The sequence below is a fragment of the Siniperca chuatsi genome, linkage group LG23, assembly GCF_020085105.1.
Source record: "Siniperca chuatsi isolate FFG_IHB_CAS linkage group LG23, ASM2008510v1, whole genome shotgun sequence".
Classification (NCBI taxonomy): Eukaryota; Metazoa; Chordata; class Actinopteri; order Centrarchiformes; family Sinipercidae; genus Siniperca; species Siniperca chuatsi.
In genome coordinates, this window is record NC_058064.1 from 11788589 (window position 1) to 11809196 (window position 20608).

Below are 20608 nucleotides of genomic sequence, written 5' to 3' on the forward strand. Positions count from 1 at the left end.
ATAATAGGGGCGGCTGTTTTGACGTGCGCCGTTCAGTGGCGGTGTGTTTTGGCCTTAAGCCCCACAGCTAAGCAAGTGGGCGTTTGTGCTGTGAAATGGTGAAATGGGTATAAGGGGGTGCTAAATTAGCTAAATTAGGGGGCGCTGTGCCATAGCACTGAAACGGAGCAGCGGACATCGATAGATAGACAGAACACGTCACTTAGTTCGGTTTCTTAGTCTGCTTGCTTTGCAACCGTCTCACGGCAGTTCATGAAACAGTCGCGAAATTTAATCTATTGATTCGTGTACAAAGACATGAATTTTTTTCGTGACACTCAGCACGACTTTCAAACTAATAAGGACGAACATAGCATAAAGAGCGACAAAGTCTGCACAGGGAGGAAGTCCGGGTGAATGGATGTGTCAAACACAGGACTTTCACACGGGAGACTGGGGTTCAAGATCGGGTTTCGCGTCCCGTGTGAAACCAATAGTTAACGTTGATTGTTTTATTGAAGTCTATTTATTCTAACCAAAACCACGATCTTTTCACTGGGGGGGGGGGTGGTCGATATGAAAGATACTTCCAATTGAAATACATTAGTCTGAAAGTAGTGCTGGGTGTTATGAAAGAAAGAAAAAAGGAAAATGTCCATGTACACAAATTCTGCAGTAATTTCTTTAACTGCCGTGAGAATGGGTTGCGTGCTTTTCGTGGTTGTATACAGAACTTCCGGCCCTATTTCCATTTTTTTCCCTCAAACCATAAACATACCTTCACATGTACAACCACATGTATCTCGGCCAATAATTTGACGTAGCCTCTGGGAGGGCACATCGGAATTATCTAATATGACTTTACTCCGAAGATAATGCGAATGAGTTCGCTCAGATATTGGTAGGGGACAATTTTGTCCACCCAAAGTATTTGTAGGGACACGTCCCTACAGTCCATATGCAAACCTACGCCCTTGCTGTAAATGGATATTCTTTTACAGTATTTACTTAAGCTTTGTTTAACCAGGAAAACCTTTTTGAGATGTTAATCTCAATGATGAATCATGATAGGCAGAGGTAACAATGAGTGGGAAATTAACATACATTACATTTGAACTGCAATAATGGAGAACACTTTTTGTGTTTATATATCAATGTAAAGAATAGGATAGATGACAAAGCTGAATTGGACTGGACGCAGGTGACCCAGACACACCCACAAGTCATAACTACACATGGTAATATGGACTGCAAACAAGCAATCACATTGAGCAGACACTATCAGTAACTCCACTACACACTTGCAGCCAAACAACATGGATTTCAAATCAACAATGAACATATTCAGTCTAGTTGTATTACCACAATTCCTGCCAGTGCCTCAGCTGTAGCACATACCTTTAACCCTCTCACTACAGGGACTTTTGGGAGTTTTGCTGGGCGAAGGCGAGGCTGACCGACTGCGTCTCCTTCTCACCCTGTCCCAAATACACCCACCATCTCTTGCTCCGCAGGTGGCCATACTGACATCGAGAAGCATTTTGCCAACCAATTTGTGAGCTCGCTCTTTGGAGCAAATGGAGAGCCGAGCAGTCGGGTCGGAGAGAGATGGGTACAGTTCGTCCTGAGGGAGAACCAGGCAGTGTAAAGATGACAGACAGCTCCCTGGGCCCAAACCTCCACCTCCTACTGCTGCTCCTCCTCCACTGCCCTCACAATTAAGTTCCTCAGAGGGAGCAGACAGGAAGGTGGTGCAGAACATCATCGTAGCAGTAGACTGGGCATGAGTAATACGGTGAGAACAAGCTCAGATGGAGACACCAAGGAAGATCCTAGTTCAAACAAGTGATTTGAATGCAGATTTGTGGTTCAGAAACAGCTTTGCTGTGAGACAGAACTGAGGTATTCTTTCTCAGTCAAGAAAATTTTTTTTGCTTTGTAAGCAGGTAAAAAGCACAATCTACTTGTTGTCCTGCTTCAGAATTGATTCCAGTCTTCTTAAGGAAAGGGTTTCTTCTTTGCTGAAACCTGAAAGCCAAGATGATCCCAAAGGTTTCCAAAACACGACTAAAAAACCGCATAAGCCAACTTGTGACGACCTTGGTTACTGAATTAATATCCTCGTCAGACAACTGGTGGAGTTTACATGCACACTGTCTAAGCTGTTAAGGCAGACCTCCAGCAATGCCAACAGAGGGGTAAAGAGCCAGCCAACAGCCAAAGTTTACTCTTCCTCTTACATTCCTTCCATTACAGTAACAGTTTTCTTCTATGCAAATTGTTCACCAAATGTTCGTTTCCCTGCTTTATTTGTCCGTCTGAGCTCTGCATATTTTGTATCTATTTTGTAATAATTTTCTCTTCCCTTGACTTTCCATCTCAGCAGGGCGCACTGTAAGATTATCATGCTCGGATTGGCTCGCAATGATCCTTTCTCCACCCACCTCCCACTACCATCTCCTCCCTCTCCCTGCAAAACACACAAATGGATCTAATCTCAGCAAACTATTCTGGATTTAGTGCCGGATTTTACGTAACCATGATCCATGCATAATTCCACGTTAATCTCAGCGGATTCTGATACAAGATGAAACTGCGGGGTGAGAGAAAAAGCAAGAAAAGCATCACAATAGAGGAAGTCAGAGAAAGAGAGAAAAGAGGAAAATTAAGACAGATTCGATGAAGAGCAGAGGGCAGATGGAGACAAATGATGAGAAGGGGAGAGCTGGAAAGGGCAGCAGGAGAAAAGGGCAGAACAGAAGGAAAGCAAGAACCAGACTGGAGATGACAGACAGTAACAGAGCTATGATGCGATAATGAGAAGTGAAAGTGAGACAGATGGAGACAGAGAGAAGGTGTTCCTGTGGGAGGATGAGGATGACTTCCTTTGGAAATGCACCACACTCACAATCACACTCAAGATGCACTTATTCCAAAACTGAAACCATGCATGACAAATCTAAGATAGAAACTGGTATAAACATGTATGCATGACAGCATAACTGGGCGCAGGTAAATGGAAAACACATTCCTTTTAGATAACACATCCTTTTAATTCCTTTCCTGGGTTACCGCATAGCCCTGAGTTGCATGGTGGTTTAGATATGTCATGTATGACCATATATGGCATCTGATCATACATGTCCCAAAGCAAAGCATCCACAGGCTCGATGTTAAGCTGCTCTGAATATGAACATCAGCTAAATGCATAAATGTGTCATTTGTGGAGTGAAGACCTCTGCACGACTGCATGCACATACACAGATATATTAATAAGCCAGCTGGGACAAATCATGCTGTCTGTCAGTCCAAAACTGGTTCCCTCTTGTGTAAAACTAGGCTGTGTGTCTTGCTGTATGTATGTATGTATGTATGCTGTATGTCCAAAAACAAAATGTGTGCATATCCACAAATGTATTCCATCTGTTTAGTCATCAGACCATACTGAATGAGGGTCAGGCCATGAAGGCATGTAGTTCACAGATCTCCACTACAGGGCACTATTATATTAGACTGTACAGTCACATTGTACTGGTATTATGATCACGTGCTTTCTTTTCCTCCGGATTCCTACACAATTCCATTCATTTTGACTGATTATACACATCAAAACAAATATTTGAATAAAACAATAAAAGTTCCCATCCCTGCATTAGTGGTAATTAGTAAGCAATATCTTTATGAAGGTTGTTTGTGGCTACAACTGGACAACTGTTGCACTGCAGTAAAGAGTAAGGTATGATGGAGGCTAGGAAGCAGAATAGTAGTGTCCCACTTCCAAACTACATAGTGCTTTGTATTATATACTATGTACTGCATACTACTTGTCATAGTATACTGTTTTTTTCAGTTAATATACAGCAAATAGCATACCGTAACATTTTGTATACCACAAGACTTTCATTGATACATATCAAACTGCAATTTTAGAATGCCACTGCAGATTAAATTTCACGAAGGCAAAATGTTTTTCCAAAGAATTATTAGTTATAGTTTGTTTTTTGAGCAGTTTCACCACCATCTACAACTAATTTTTCCAGCTATCAGGAGCTCCTCCATTTCCTTTGTGCATTGCGGGACAATAGTGTACATCAAAAGCACACTTTAAAATTAAGTGTTTTTAGTATGCATACTGACTGATTTGAGTGTACTATATTGTCACTTTTTTAACATACAGCATAATCAAAAACCTGCTTAGAGTTAGTATGTTGTATGGAAATGGGACACAGCTAATCTCTTACTAGACAATGTAAATACAGTTTGTTGACAGCTGTTGATTTAGTTGTTAATAGGTACAATTTAACTTGTTTTTAGTTGTATAATCAATCTTTTTGGTGTTCAATTTACTCTTCAAGGATGCCAGACTGTTGGAGTTTCCTACATAGAATATGAAATGCTATGTATGCTACATAGTTTACATAGGGAAAGGGAATACAGTCTTGAGTTGTTGCCAAATAACAAAAAAATCTGAATGATCCTAAAACTTCACCCATCTGATATAAACAGATTGACACAAATGTTTCTAATCAGACACAGGTCTGACTCTGGTTTTACACTTCTCTTCGGTTTAATTCTGAACTTAACAGGAAAGAGTGGACAACATACCATTTGGAGGGTCGCGTCTCTTCTCTGTGAACACACAGACAAATGAAATCATTACAATCCTGTGCTAGTAGTAATAGTGGGTCGTGTTAGTGAGAAGCGAATATGTGTGAGTGCGTCGGAGCGCAGATGTACAAAGAGAAGAGAGTTTATTGGTTTTTAAGAGCAGGGCTCGGCGGGATTGTGCATGTGCTGTACAGAATGGAAAGTTATTTGGAAAAGTTACCAAGCAAAGGGTTTTGTTAGTGTGTTTAGGAGACGTAAATCAGACACACACAAGACAGCAAATATTATATCCATACATAAATTCAATGGTGCAAACACTAAACTCTGTAGAAGACAATACATGTCTCTCTTTCTCTCTCATATAGTACTATAAAGAATATAAATACTAATACATTAATGACATTGAAAGACACACACACACTTCCAAATACTGATGGCTTGAGTTTTCCAATGGCTAAAAAGGTCAAACAGAAGAAGAAGAAGACGGAGAAGCTTTGTAGAAAAGACTAGGCACCCAGTGCAGAGGGCTGAGGGGGAAAAGTTGAAAGAACGATCCATTTGAAGGTTCAGAAAATGACCCGCAGAAAAGGAAGAAGGAAGTCGGACGGTCTTAATCAAGCAAGTGATGATAAAAGTTATGGACTGTGTGCCAATATTAAGTTAAAGAATGCATCTGTCCGGCTTTGTGTAAACAATGTGTTTTCAATTTAATCCTCAGTCTGTTCGGATGAACACAAACATTCACGGCTCATTTCCTTAGATAGATAGATAAGATAGAAATTATAATGCACAACAACATTTTGTAAAATTGTTGCAGTTCCAAAGTCTAATTGTTGGTGCTGGATGAAAACCATTTAAATTTTAAGCACAATATTTCACAATAATACATTTCTTGAGTGCTATTTATTTATTATTTTAATTAATAAGAAAAACATTTTAAGGGCAAAATGGTAATAGAAGTCTCCTCATACAAATCACCAACTCTGGAAATATTATGCCCATGAGGGATGAAGTCCTTCTCATAGCTGAGCATGAATTTATTTTGCTCATTTTAACCTGAAACTGTAGTGCCCCTTGGTTTAGTCAGCATATTTGTTCAAACTTGGAGTGCAGTGTTGTGTGCATGCACCCTGAGGTTTTGCTAGAAATTCATCTGGTTGTGTCTGAGTTTTCATAAACATTTGAAAGAAAACTGATCCTCCCCCTGACTGTAAGCAGTTTCTGTGACAAAGGCACAAACAGCCAACAATTGTGTGGAAGGTTTCCTTGCAGCACCAAACAGAGAATTTTGTAAAGATCACTTTGAATAGTGAACAGATATATTGGATTATTATATGACTTGCCATTGCAAGACAGAATTGTGAAATCTTTCTGTTCACTTTTACGATTTTACTGAAGTTTCATGAGCACCTCAATGACGGGTTTGCAGACTGTAAGTTTGAAAATGGTGATATGTGTTATCAAAGGGTCTAAGAACTGGGAAGAGATTGCAGTAGATAAGAAGAAGGAGATAGGATGGTATAGTAAACAGGCCCGGGCAAAAACTCCTTAACCATTTTCCATACACTATGGTGAAGGACTGGTTTAAATAGACTCAAAAGTCGGACCTGAAGTACGTCTCACATGCCAGCTGTAATACATTGTTGCATGAAAGTCTAGTGTCTCAGAACTAATTTTGTTCATGTATTGAAATTTAGACCTTTTTTGCCCAGTTCTGTGTAGTTGAACACTGTAAAAAATGACAAGTTTAGAAATTAATTTGATCTGGTGCTCACACTAGTCAAGCCAAGACAGATCATTTAAGCAAAAACCTCTTATTATAACTTCCTACATCCCTGTAGTAACATGGTTTGACTTGAAATAAGATAGATTATTATGAACACAAGATAAAAATCTGATAAACATGTCATTTTTTTAGTGAGTTAGGTCAGTAGGTAGGTTTGTAGGTAAGTCGGCAGCAGCAGTAAGTGGGTACCAGTTTTCCTCTGTTTTCTCCCAATTAGCTCTGTCAAATGGCCACGGAAACGCTTGGTCTCCTCCTCACTGGCAAAGTTCAGACCCACTTGGCATGTCTGTAAACACACACACACACACACACACACACACACACACACACACACACACACACACACACACACACACACACACACACACACAACAGTAATTTGTAAGAACTCGGTACAAATACATTTGTAATGTCAACTACCTAGCTAATTTCCATGACTGAATTTCCAAACCTATTTCCATGGGGTGTATACAGTGAACAGTCCCAGCCTTATTAGCACAATCAGCAGTCCCACATACCTCATGGTCTGCTGGAGTCTGAGCCACTGTACCCACCTAAGTAGTAAAGAAGTTTGCTCTGCAAATAAAGGCTTCTCATCAACATCAAGAGCTTTAGATGTGACATAAAGCTATCAACAAGCAAACGAGCAAAATCATCTCCACAAAGCAACAGTTATGAAGAACTACTCCACTTACTGATTCCTGAAAGAACAATTAGGCCCATTATGAATGTGTCAGTGCTGGTGTGTAGTGTTTACAATATGCCAGACAAGAGCCATATGTAACAGGTTAGAATTTACTTTACAAGTGACAGAATATCTTTGCACCACAAGGATAGAAGATTCTTTGAGGAAATGTCTTTAAAGCAGTGGCTAAGTGTTGTCAATAGAACTGCTAGGCTTTCATTTTAATATTAGGTTTCTTTGAGGACATCAGCGCACATTTCAATGACTCAAATGTAATAATCAATGAAAGTGTCTCTGATGTAAACACCTTGATTGCATGAGAGGCAGAGTTATTTCCCCCTCTGCTGCTGTATTATCATCATGAATAAGTGAAAATTATTAACAAATAAAAATGAAGAAAAAAGTACTCGTCTGTGACCAAATGTGGGTGCTGACCTAGAATAGGATCAGAAGTAAAAAGAGAAATGTGAAAAGCTGTCGAGAAGGAAACTCACATCTCCAGCAAATGTGATGAAATAAGGTCTGGGGAGGTAGATGCTGAAGTTGTTGTACAGCTCCTGTTCAAACGTAATCTTACCATCCTGTGGAAAAACACAAAGACCAGGTTGAATGGAGGATATGAATTAGGTATCAGTTAGTACAACAGACAAATTAATGCTACAGTATAGGTCGTAAATGAACAGACATCCCACAGATTCCACTGTGTGGCTATAAAAATATAAGGTTGTCACAGTGAGGTTGATCCACGGGTGGTCATTTGAGTGGGCCCCCAGAAAATTGAGTGGGTCCCTAAAAAAATTTGTGTTTTTTGACAAATTGTAGGGTTAAACTTGTGTTTATGGATGGGTATCATTAGGACTTTGTTGATACTACTACCCTTAACAATACTCTCATCGGTTCTTTTTCATTATTAAATAATTGCTTTTTAAAATATTTGTTCTTTTAAAAAAAAGAATAAATTCAGAAAAGGATTAGAATTTTATATTTTAAATATAACTAAATGTTTCTAGAGTAGCAACAGTAATGTTTAAAACAGCAAAGTCACTTTATAAACTCAACATTTCACTGGAAACAAATCTAAAATGTCAATAAAATAAATCATATTCCTGATATACAAAATATTGAGTGAAGTTTAGAATGAATAAGAATGAAGAATTCAGACATCAGTTAGTATCAGTCCCTCCTCTTGTGCTCTGTCCTCCTCCCTCTGCTGCTGATGTGATTCACTGCCTGCAAGTACGTTACCGCTGGTAGAGAGAGGAGGTCCTGGTTTGTCTCAGCCAGTAGCTAAGTTTACAAAATTTTTCCAAATTTTAAGATACAAGACAAACTAAGCTAAACAGTTGGACTACAGACACCTATTGTTTTAGCTTGTTTGTAACAATTAGCAGAGTTAGCGCGCTGTGCTTGTGTAAACATAGCGCCGGTGGATCAGCCTGCGCACAGAGCAGATTAAATTAAAATATTGCTTTCTACATGTTCACATGGTTATGCTTGTTGAACAACTGTCTTGATAAAGTACTGGCACTTCACTCACAAAGGTTTTATTGCACTTCTTACAGTAACGAGCAAAGCTCAACTCAAGTAATCCCTGCTGTTGCAGGGAGGCGGTGGAGACTGGGCTATGTGTGTGTGCTCAGCCCTGACACAGAGAGTAGGTGAGAGGCCGCAGCCTGATGATAAATTACACCAAATTTTTTGACAGCAAGGTTTCTTTTAGTTTATTTCTATGATTTCAACATGTATTTGTTGTTCACAATGTAGCATTGTCAGGTAAAAAATAGGGTGGGTCCCCTGGACACGTCAATAGTGAGTTATACTGCGTCCTTTCGGATTTTAACGCGTCAGAGACGCAGGACGTGTACCTAGCAGCATCACTGGTTGTCATGAATATCAAATGGTGGTACACCGCCACTGGATATTAATTGTGGTGAGCACCATCATCTGCCAGCTACTACAGTGACAAACCACAATGATTAATCATAATCATCAATGTGCAGAACCGCTTTCTGCTTTGTATTTACTTACCTTGATGTCTAAGACTCTGATGAAGTAGGATCGTTGGGGGTTGTCTTTGACCAGACAGGCCACCCCACAGCATCTCTTGTTCCAGCTGGAGTTCCTATCTGCTGTGAACACCTGGACCACTGCTGAAGACAATGTCTGGAGGGAGGGAGGGAGAGAGAGGGAGGGAGAGTCACACTTATCCTGTGTTGCATAAGTAGTCCTACATAAGCAGTGTGTTTTTTGCAGCCATGTAAATATATCTCACAAGATGGTGATAAAATAAAATGCATACTGTACAAACAGAATGTGAGCTGCAATGCTGGAGATACAGCAGAAGCACTGTGGCAGTCTGGGTGTACAGTACAGTACAGAATAGCACTTACGCTACCAAGGCTTAAAAAGACCACAGTAGCCTCAAAATTTGGGAACTGGGTCAGGGAGGGAGGGGTGACCATGAATTTTTTCCGATTCCAATTAATTTAAGGAACGTTGCCTCCTCAGTGCTATGTTCCCAAGCCCATAACTCAGACATTAAGCGAAGCCCACCATCTTTAAGGATGTTCCAAATGGTTAAATGGCTCTTGGAGGAGCCAAAAAGCTTCCAGAAAAGCCCAGAGTGAAGTGCACGCTATGCACATCTTGCATTGGGAGCTGCATTTTTTATAAGAGAGATATATTGTACATCTGTTAGGAACAAGCATGACCTTATAAATTTACCAAGTGGCCTATCATTGGCTGGTCTGTGGGCAGCAAATCGGTTTGGTAATGACATAACTCAAAACCCAATGTCTTGCAGAAAATGGACTCACCATGCACAACAACATTCCTACCATGACAAATGATAGATGTAGCAACATGCTGTGTGCTTTCCAGCTGCGGGCACTGTGAGATATGTAAGGACAAGAGGAAACTATGAGGGGAGATCAATAAAAACTACAGTTCTATGGCACTGTTAGAACAGGATGACACAGCAATAAGAAATAGTTTCAGAACAAGAATGGTTACATTCTTCAGCTGCCCTGACCTGAATCTCAAAGAAAATGTGTGGAATGATCTAAAAAGAGCTGTTCGCACATGTTCCCCAACTAAACAGCTTGAGTCAATATTTTCATAATACAGGCCTAAATTCACGAGTACATTTTAAAACTAAAGTCATGTGAAATGGGCCTAGAAGAAAACACAGGCTAGGACCATACCTATTCCAAACCCCTCTCCAAAGATTTTGTATCAAAAAAGAAAACGTGTAAAACGTGTAGTAGATACTATTACTAAGGAATCAAATCATATGCCAGCTTTTTACAATACTTACAATACTCTTTGCTGAATAAAATCCTACTTCACTAATACTGAAATTATTTTCAATATGTTTCCAGTGTTTGATGGGCAGCATGAAAGTATATTGACATAACAAACTGAGTGACAGTGACTCTGTGGGGGTCAAGTCGCTCTACTCTGCAGTTGTCAGAAAAGAGTCCATCAATGCCAAATGCCTGACAAGCAGCACTAACATATGACTATGAAGAGACACATATCCACTAAGATGAATGAAAGCAGTGGGAGTAAGTGAGACTACAGAGATGAGATAGGTTGTTAACATAGACCAAAATTAATTTTGTCCCTATATTGTATCATTGTAAGAACACAGAATTGTAACCAATCTGTTTTGAGAGAGAGTTTATCTTGTTTGACACTGGTGACCGTAAACTGTGGATGCAAGGTTTACTCTGGTTATGTATTAAATACATAGCAAGCATCTGAGCATCTCCTGAAGTCTAAAATCCCTGAAGGATCTACACTATATTAAGACTGAGCCCACACACACCCAATGCTTGGCTTAATGACTACACGTGGTAAAATTAAATATAAGCTGTCTCATGCAGTATCTTCTATGCTGCGGACCAATATTAAGCACATACCAAGTCACTGAGTAACACAGAAAAAAAAACAAACAAACAAAAAAAAAAAACCCAGAGTAACCAAGTAACATAACTAATCCAGTCAACTAACAGTTTTATATCTTTTTTGTACCCAGATCACAAATGTTTTTGTATGGATTTTCATATCAGTTACAATGCCTATATTTTGACAATTTGTGCGTGAATTTTTCAGCTAACCCCCGTTTATCACCTTTCATTTTAAGTGTTTGAAGTTTGAGACATCACATCATTAGTGAGATATATTCGTATAGTGTGTTCTTGCTGGGGAAGCAGTGGGGTGAAAGGCAAAGAGAGGTAAAGGCTGTCAGTCTGAGATTAAACTGTATAATGATATGCACATACACACTGACGAACACACCTGTAGCGCACACGCGCACACATCCTTGATCATAAGATCAGATCATGCTCCCACAGGTTTTACAAGTTGCTGCAGGGATGTTCTCACACTGAGGGGGTCCAGGTTCACAGTCATTACCACACAGATGAAAGCTAGAGCATCAAAACGGGAAATGCCTGGTGATTTCCAGGCCATTTCAACTCAATAGTTCCAGGAATTATTGCATACTTCAAGACAACATACAGAGCCCTTCTGTTCTTTGTAATTTAGTGTTGTGTGTATGTGATGATGTTTAAACAGATGTGCAGAGGCAGAAAAGGAATATTAAAAATGCCAGCAAGCATGACACCTGTTTCTGAAGCAGTGAGGATGTGATCTGTGCCTTTTCTGGTTATTTTTCTGCTTCCACACGTTTGTCTCTTTTCATCTTGCTCTGGTCGAGAAAGTCAGCAACAGCACAGCTGTAGTTTAAACATCAATAAATAACAAGAGAAATCCCTGTCCCTAGTCCTAACATTGATACTAGCAACAAACAGTGTTTGCCTACAGTATGAATGAATACTGCACACAACAGCATTACCTCAGAAGCAGGTACTTTCTGAGTGAAGCAACTATGATACAGGAACCAAAACTGAAAATAAGTTCCTGTGGTCAAAATGCAGGTAACAACAGAAAATCTTCAGTTGAAAAGGACCACTTGTCTGTGTCTGATTCCTAAGAACTGACTGCCCAAGAGTAGTCCCAGACACTGATGCTATGTCTTCTCTGTGGGTCATTAGGACTAAATGGTGTTAGCTATCTTGTTTGTAAGATGTACAGCCTTCATGAGCACTGGAGTAAAAAAAACTGGTAGGTGAAAGCAAGCAAAGTAGTATTGCTACCATGTTTCATTAAACTCTTTACTTCTGCTTGAAGTAACGTTATCAATACTCAGCTGTTCTTGCTCTAATGGTGTTACCGAGGACGAGGTGCTCGCCGGCTGCACTTCGGTGACCCGAGGCTGGGCTAATGTTGTTGACTCAGTGGAGCCGCGAATGTTAGCACTCTTCTGCATCGCCATCGCCTCCAGTATTTGGCCATCTGAAAACACTGTTTGGGGTGTTATTTGGCTTTAACCTTTCCTCCATGACATTATCCTTAAATGTCACAAAGGCTAGCTGCTAAGGTTTCTAGGTAACGTTAGCTTGTTGTAGTTGGAAGCGTCAAAAATTAGAGTAAAGAACACTAATCTCAGACCTGCTGTTTTCTTATAGTGCGTTCACCTTTTAGCCAACAGATGTCACTGGTGAGCTTTCCAACAATTATATCTATGTTTCCAACAAAGCCGCCATTGTAACTGTAGTTTAAAAAAACATCTAAAAAATAAATTAAAAAAAAATTCCTGATGCTTGGGCCCGGTGGGCTTGCAATACACTGGTGCAAACCCTGGAGTATAACCTCGCAGTATGAATGATGCTGCAGAACATATCAGCCTAAAGGTGTACTCCCCCATAACCATGGATACATTCATCAGTATTATGATTTTGAGTTCAACCGTATAACCCAGACCTACTAATTGATAAATAATTAATATTTGGTTGATTTGTTTGGTTCATCTGTTGCCTAACAATACATGATATGTATAATCTAAGTAGGTACTTCACAGGCATGCAACTATTTTATTGGTGTATCTGTGTCCAGCTCCCGACTTTAAAGCTATGTTGTCAGAGAAGCAATTTGTCTTTCAGCACTGCACATACAAGATATTTTTAAATATTTATACAAACATTCAGTCTCTTGGCAGCATTACAGTTCTTGATTGTTTGAATTTGGACTTATGATCAAAAGAATAATGTGAATTCTGATTTATGATGGAATTTCTCTGTAACGGCGCCTGTAATAGTGTCCAGGCTCTGAGGCCCTGGGGTTCCATCTGCTCATGGAGCGCTGATTGTTCCTGACAGGGCCAAAGCCTGCAGGAAGTGGAGCTCTGTCTGTGGCATCATCAAAACCTGACAAAAACGCTTGCTCACTCTTAAATACACACTCTCTCTTTTATGCACTTGTTCTCAAACACGCTCAGTTTCTACATCCGTTTTCTACATCTTTCTGATACAATGATGAAGCTTATCACCTGTCCAGCACTCAGACTGCACAATCACAATCTTTCTTTTTCACACACAGAACAAGGAGACTACAAAGCACTCTGTTCAGATTTTATCAATATACTGCTGGACTGTGAAAGCTACAGCAATGTTCCTTAATCTTTCTATATTTTAAGGCCTCCATGACTAAAGGGGCCATCTTAACTGTAGTTTACATGCACAGGAAGAAGTCAATGCTAATTTATGCAGGTGACACCAAAAAGAAAAAATATCTGGGATAACATTTTGTGATTTAATGTTTCCAGGATGTGCAGTGATGTTGCTAGGTATGCATCCTGCGTCTCTGATGCATTAAAATCTGAAAGGACACAGTAAACTCACTTATGACGTGTCCAGGGGATGCACACAATTTCCCCCCCTGACAATTCTACATTGTGAACAAAAAACCTGTGTTGAAATCATAGCAATAAACAAAATAAACCTCGCTTTTACCCGGAATGTTTGGGCAGTGCACCAGTAATTTTTCTTATTAACAGTATGCCAGTATTTGAGTGCCTGTTACAGTAAGAATTATGGCCAATGAGCCACTATTGAATGTTTACATTTTTTCAAAATAAATGACACAAAGTTTATTTAAAATCCTAAAACCGAGGTAGATACCAAACTGTAAATTTTATGTACCGTTACACACCTAACACGAATTTGTCAAAAAACACTAATTTTACTGGGCACCTACTCAAATGACCACTTGTGGGTCCTGGGGACTCACTACAATGAAAACCTATCAACATCACTGGATGTGGACAGTAATGATTGTGATCCACCTTGTGTGATCACAAGATTTGAAAGCACAAAAATCAGACATGTGACCAAAATACTAGGTACGGTAGAGACGCAGACAGGTCACATGGGAAAGAAATATCACATGAGCCATTTTTATGGCTTATGTGAGATGAACCAAGTGGAAAAGAATGAATCGACCAAATGTTGGAGAAAAAAATTCCGTGTTTGAATGTGAAAACACTACTGTAGTTTCTGAAAGTGAATCATTAACTCTTTACCTAAGGTGTGGTAGCTGTGTCCAAAGTCATGACGTTGTACTTATATCATTTGTTAAATAAGAAACAACAGCACAGAAAAATTTTAATTATATGTTCACAATCAGACCCAATTGTGAACAAAATATTTGTGAAATGAGGAAGACTGCAATTTCTGTCTTTGTGCAGTCTTATGTGAAATGTTTTAGAAATTGCCTTGAACAAGGCAGAGTTTTATTCTGATTGCATTAAAAAAAAAGTCAGGGCATTAAGGTTCTGTTTGCAAAAACAGCTCTCGTGTCCTTCTTGCTTTCTGCAGAAGCAAACTATAGTTGACGTTCTCCTTTGAATGTCGTCCATCAGCCATTCGGTCAAGCTGTTCCATATTGGCACAAGTTAGGCACCATAACACCTCTTCACAAGATCTTCCGGGGAAGAAGCGAGTGAGGTGGTGAAAAGATGGGAAGGAGTGGGATGAAACAGAAGACAGGACAAGTGGCTGATGCAGAAAGGCAGTGTAGGAAAAAAGAGTGAGAAAAGGAGAGTGAAGATGTAAGAAAGGAGGGAAGCGATGTACAGTAAGAGAAAAGAAGTGAAGAGTTAGATGCAAAACAGGCTTGAAGAAGGGCTGAAAGAACATGAGAAATATGAATGACAGAAAGGGGAGTAGGAGCAGATGACATAAAAGGGGTAAGGTGAGACTAAAAAGGAGAAAGGAAGGAGAGAAAATTAGAAAAGTGGGCAAAGTGGAGGAAAAGAGGAGTCATGTTCTATTTCTCCAGCACAAATCACCAGAGGAGGCTGACCACGGGACTTCCTGTAGGACAGGACTGCTGATCAGGCAGTCTGTGGACATGCACACACACACACACACAGTGTGAATTGGACCACTTCCATCTTCTGCCCAGTCAGACAGTGTTGCTGATAGTGAAAACAGCAAAAGGAATACCAATGAGTAAAACCAATGAGTAAGACCACTGTGTATGTACCTGTATGTGTCTCTCTTTCTTTATGCATATGTGTGGCTGAATTACTTAGACAAGCAGAGTGCAGGCTGAATATGTATTCTGTACATATTTTTGTTGCGAAATCTAAGATTCAAATTATATCTGATATCACATACAACAACAGTGTCTCAAAAAAAAAAATCACATCACAACATAAATAAGAAAAACAATCAATTATTTCCTAATGATTTGAATGAACACTTTCCTCGCCATAGAGTCGTGGAAATCGTTTTTTGGCAATAGACAGCCACTGTCCAAACAACAGGCAAAAAAAAGAACTGAATAAAAATAACATGGTGTGTGGGCAATTTTATTTCTATGTCATTGGAGCAAGCAACAACGCTAAATGCAACTGCCAAAGCAATGCTGTGCAAAAAACTTGCACTTTGAATCTGCTGGACATAAAATCTCCCTCTATTGTAGCAAGCTCCCAAGACTACGAGCAGACAAACAGGAAAGGACAGCTTTGCTACTTTCAAATAATTAACTAGTATACAAACAAGCCCTTTACAGCTTGAATAAATCAAGCACTTAGTTGCACGGAGCCAACTGTGGGCTGTGCATCTTAGAAAGAAGACAGTACGAAGAAACTAGATGTTGACCGATATTGGATTTTTAAAGGCTGATATAATAGGGGTGGGACGATACAGGTACCTCACGATTCAATTCTGTGGCAATATGTGGTCCACGATATGATAATATCACGATTCGCGATATCTACGATATTGAATATATTGGAAAAAATTTCATCAACGATATATCACGATATATGTGACTGAAAAGAAAAAGAAGGAATAAGGAAATAAGGAAATTTTATGCATTTATTAATGCCAACATTTCCAACATTGTGCAAAGAAATATGCATTTGCATAACTCACTGCCTCCTGGTCTTAAATGTAAACACTGTACATCTAGACAGATAAAAGTGCATGAACATTACAAAACAACATGAACATTAACATGTGTAAACCATAATACTGAAACGTCAGTAGTAAGTTACTGTAAACGGTGGACACATCAAGGCATATTCTTCTTGAGGAAAACTAACTGATCAGCATGCTCAGATGTAAGAGCACACCTCTGAGCAGAGATTATGTCACCGGTGGTAGAAAAGATTCTCTCTGATGGCACGCTAGTCCCTGGCACACACAGGTACCTCTGGGCCAGCTTGGCAAGGTGTGGGTACTTGCATGCCTCAGATTTCCACCAACCCAACGGCTCATCTGACAGTGGTAGAGGTGAGGATTCTTGATATTGCTGAACCTCCTTTTTAGCCTTGGAGTTAGGTGATGATGATGGGGTCAGGTAAGATCTGGCATGCTGGAATGTTTGTCCAAGGAGGTTTGCAAGTGCGGATCTCCTTTTTTTTGGTGTGTGTGGTGGTCGGTCCTCATCACTGGTGTCATCATTCCTTATTAATCCAGACCAAGAAGTCAGGAAAAAGCACTTTACACTAAGGAACAAAATATATATCATGTTAACAATAATATTTTATAACACATTACAGTTATCATATGCAATTAAGTAACAAAACAATAAACGCCTTACCTCTGGAGATAAGAGGGCAGCAGTAACAGCTGGCTGTTGCTCAAGAAACCGGCTGATCATCTCATAGGCACTGTTCCAGCGGACAACAACATCAGTTATCAGCTTGTGGTGCGGAAGGCCTAACATCTTCTGGTTCCTCTTCAGTGCCTCAGCTGCTGAGGTGCTCCTGTGGAAGAATGTGCAAATTCTCCTAATTCTCCCGAGCAGTCGAGCGACATTTGGCAGTTTGAGGGCACGCTGCACCGCGAGATTCAAAACATGAGCGAAACAGCGAACGTGTGGATATCCAGCAATCTCAACAGCTACGGACATATTCGCTGCGTTGTCAGTCACCACTGCTGGCTCTTTCTCGGTGAGCTTCCACTCGTCTACAGCCGTCTTAAGCACCTCTGCCATGTGAGCGCCAGTATGACTGTCATTCATAGCCCGAGTCTGAAGGACGTAGCTTTGGGCATCCCAGTTGTCGTCTATGAAGTGGGCAGTAATAGTTACGAAGGACTCGGTGGCCCTTGACGTCCAACCATCACAGGTTAGTGCAACTCGTTTAGCAGACCGGAGCGCACCCTCCACTTTGGCTCTGGTATCTGCATACAATGCAGGGATGACTTTGTCTGTAAAGTGCCGACGACTCGGTATCTCGTATCTCGGTTCCAGTGTTGTCAACATTCTGCAAAATCCATCATTCTCGACCACGCTGTAAGGGCGAAGGTCCTTGCAAATAAATTCGGCGATGGACTTAGTGATACTCTGTGCCCTCGGCGACCCAAAGGGAGCTTTGCTTTGAACGCAGTAGTGATTGTCGGCTGACTTGGTTTACCCTCATTATCACCTGAGAGTAGTTCACCGTGATAGCGAGCGAGGTGCATTTGCAGATTCGTAGTGTTGCAGTTATATTTTATCTTTGCAAAGCAGTTCTTGCAGATTGCATAGTTTTTATCCAGTGCCTTTCCGTCGACTGTCTCGTAAAACCCGAAGTGTCTCCACACTTTAGAGTGGAAACTAGCGGGTGGGTCTTTGATTAGTTTTTATTGTTTTCCGCCATTCTTCTCGCTTCTCTTTTTTTTCTGCAATTCTCTGTTGTTTAGTTAACTTGTGTTCTTCACCGGCCGCTGTTTGTGCCACTTTACCCCTATTTACTCGAACAGCGCCCCCCGCAAACAGAATGGTAGATATTGGGTAGTGACAGTGACAATGACAACGGGTAAATTAATCATTTTGTGTTGTAATAAAATATCGATATTGGGCGTTAGTGTATCGATTATTTATTGCGACAGAGAGCACAACAATATATTGCAATATCGATTTTTTTTCCCACCCCTATGATATAATAACGATAATTTGGAGCAGGAAAGTTGATAGCAGATAAATCGGCTGATTCACCCTCAAAGGATCTTTGACTTTATTAGAAACTGAATAACTATTGAATTGAACATCTAAGTCAAAGTAATAAATACCTAAATAAATATGGATTACTGAACATCAAAACAGTTCAACTAACAATGAATAAGTCCTTATCGCAACAAAAAACTCCTTTGGGATCTCAGGAAGCAAACAAAAATACTCATCAAGACAAAATACAACCATTGGCCAAATAACATAAACCATAAAGTGACGCCTCTAGCATCTAATAGACAAGCTCAGTTATTTCCCGACAACTCTGGAGTTACCTCCCGTAGTCCGGCCAGTGCGCTGCTGTCGGCTCTAGGGAATGGCCAGCCTGGGAGCCGGGCGGTGATGGTGGGTCCACGAAGTAGAGGATGGAATTGGAAAATAATCTGATTCTGTAGAACGGGTGAACTATGAAATACGGACTTTTTGGCTTGTTGCCAGGGGTTGGCAAGCTAATTTATGATGACACTCCGGACAGACTGGGCCTCTTCTAGTGGTGAGTAGATGTGCCCTTTTGGGTTTAAAATGCTGACATAGAAATTGCCTGAGTTGACTGGTGAGTGCATGTGACGGAGGGCCCAGGGCCCGTGTGCTATACAGCACTGATCGCTACAGTACGTCCCTGCGTGACTGGTGGAGGGTGGACAGCCATCGGCCACTATCAGAGCCACGTTCCGCTGAGAACAATAGTTTGTGAAACAACCTATCGCCGCTGATTAATTGACCAAACTGATGAATGGGTCGACCGCTAGAACAAACTAAGTAAAAGTGACTCGGAGATTCTTACATTTTCTGCATAATAAGTACATTAACACACTCATACAGTCAGCCACTAAACCACTGGTGGGCATTCTAATTAAATTGGTTAGGGAGACACACAATGTCTGTCTCTTCCAATCTCCCTCTCTCCCAGTCTCTCACACACACTTCCTGTCTCTCCTAGACTCTCTCTGCATGTAAAGACGTGTACAGACACACAAGAGCATAAGACTGTGAGGAATGTTTCTGATTCCACATCTCTGTCACATGCTGAATGACACATTTGTCAGAATGCCAGAGGAATGTCGTCACTGGATTTCTGAAACAGGTTACATAGGTGTAGGAAGACACGCCTCAGACACCTGTGTGTTTCACCTAAAGGAGGGGGCTGGACATCCCACCACATGACCACATACAGGCCTGAGGTGGAAATGTACCCTTTCCAAAGCAAGCTTGCAAATATACACAGGCACCTCACACACCAAGCGTCTGACTGGTTCACCACAATGACGTGTGACACAAAGAGGAAGAGCCAAGCACATCACTTTTACTATTTACAATTAAAGGAAACTATGATCACTATGGGGAAGTAACCTGAGAACAGGCTATGTGAAAATCTATACTATGCAAGAGCAATGCAGATTTGTACACTTTTGTCTCACCTGCATGTTAAATGCACCTTCTCTCAGACTGACCCATATCTATAGAGCAAACTTGATTATGCTGCGTAAAAAAACCCCATAACGCAGTTTCTTTAATTTATTAATCTGACTCCTTCAACTTTACAACATTTCTTATCTGTAAAGGCTATCAATAACAGGTGATGGAGCGACATTCTTCCCAGCTGATATCACTAGGTGACATTTGCAAGAAACTTTGGTAAAACTACTAAGCAACTATGGTCAAGGGAATAATACAGTTTTATAGTCACTTTTTTTAGTCAATTTAATTTATATAGCCCAATATGACAAATTTGCCTCAAGGGGCTTTACAATCTGTACAGCATATGACACCCTCTGTCCTTAGACCCTTGATTTGGATAAGAAAAAACTCCCCCAAAAGACCCATTTGAAAAAAATTGGAAGAAACCTCAAGAAGAGCAGGAGGGATCCCTCTTCTAGGACAGACAGGCACGCAATAGATGTTGCGTGTACAGAATAGACCAACATAATGTTATAATGTGAAAGGATATCCCACCCTACTTTCTCACTGTTAGGTCTTCTGCTGGGCTGTGACACACACACACACAAACACACCTTGTTGAGGAAATAGGCTGATTTTGCAACAACCCTAATTGCTGAGAACAATATCACCCAACTTTACAGTGAGAGACATGCAAGTGCATTTCTACCTTAAAAAGGTGGTGGTGATGCACACAACATGTATGGGTCACAACATTCATGAAGTGAGACAAAGGGTCACAATCGTTCCGCTGGCTGCAAGAG

At 40.5% G+C, this 20608-nt stretch overlaps 2 protein-coding genes across 2 annotated transcripts in view; both read right to left on the reverse strand.

Annotated features, from left to right (window-relative positions):
* Positions 1 to 20608, reverse strand: part of waslb (WASP like actin nucleation promoting factor b) — a 32606-nt gene that overhangs the window by 10309 nt on the left and 1689 nt on the right. Inside the window, 4 exon segments of the mRNA XM_044185497.1 lie at positions 4585 to 4608; positions 6563 to 6659; positions 7553 to 7639; positions 9087 to 9221. Of these exon segments, the coding sequence (XP_044041432.1) occupies positions 4585 to 4608; positions 6563 to 6659; positions 7553 to 7639; positions 9087 to 9221 (343 nt within the window).
* Positions 16838 to 18471, reverse strand: LOC122871001 (E3 SUMO-protein ligase ZBED1-like). The gene is made up of 2 exons (XM_044185499.1): positions 17016 to 18471; positions 16838 to 16920 (listed from the first exon to the last, which is right to left on the reverse strand). Exons 1-2 carry the CDS (start codon positions 17679 to 17681, stop codon positions 16873 to 16875), a joined length of 714 nt encoding a protein of 237 aa, XP_044041434.1. The 5' UTR covers positions 17682 to 18471; the 3' UTR covers positions 16838 to 16872.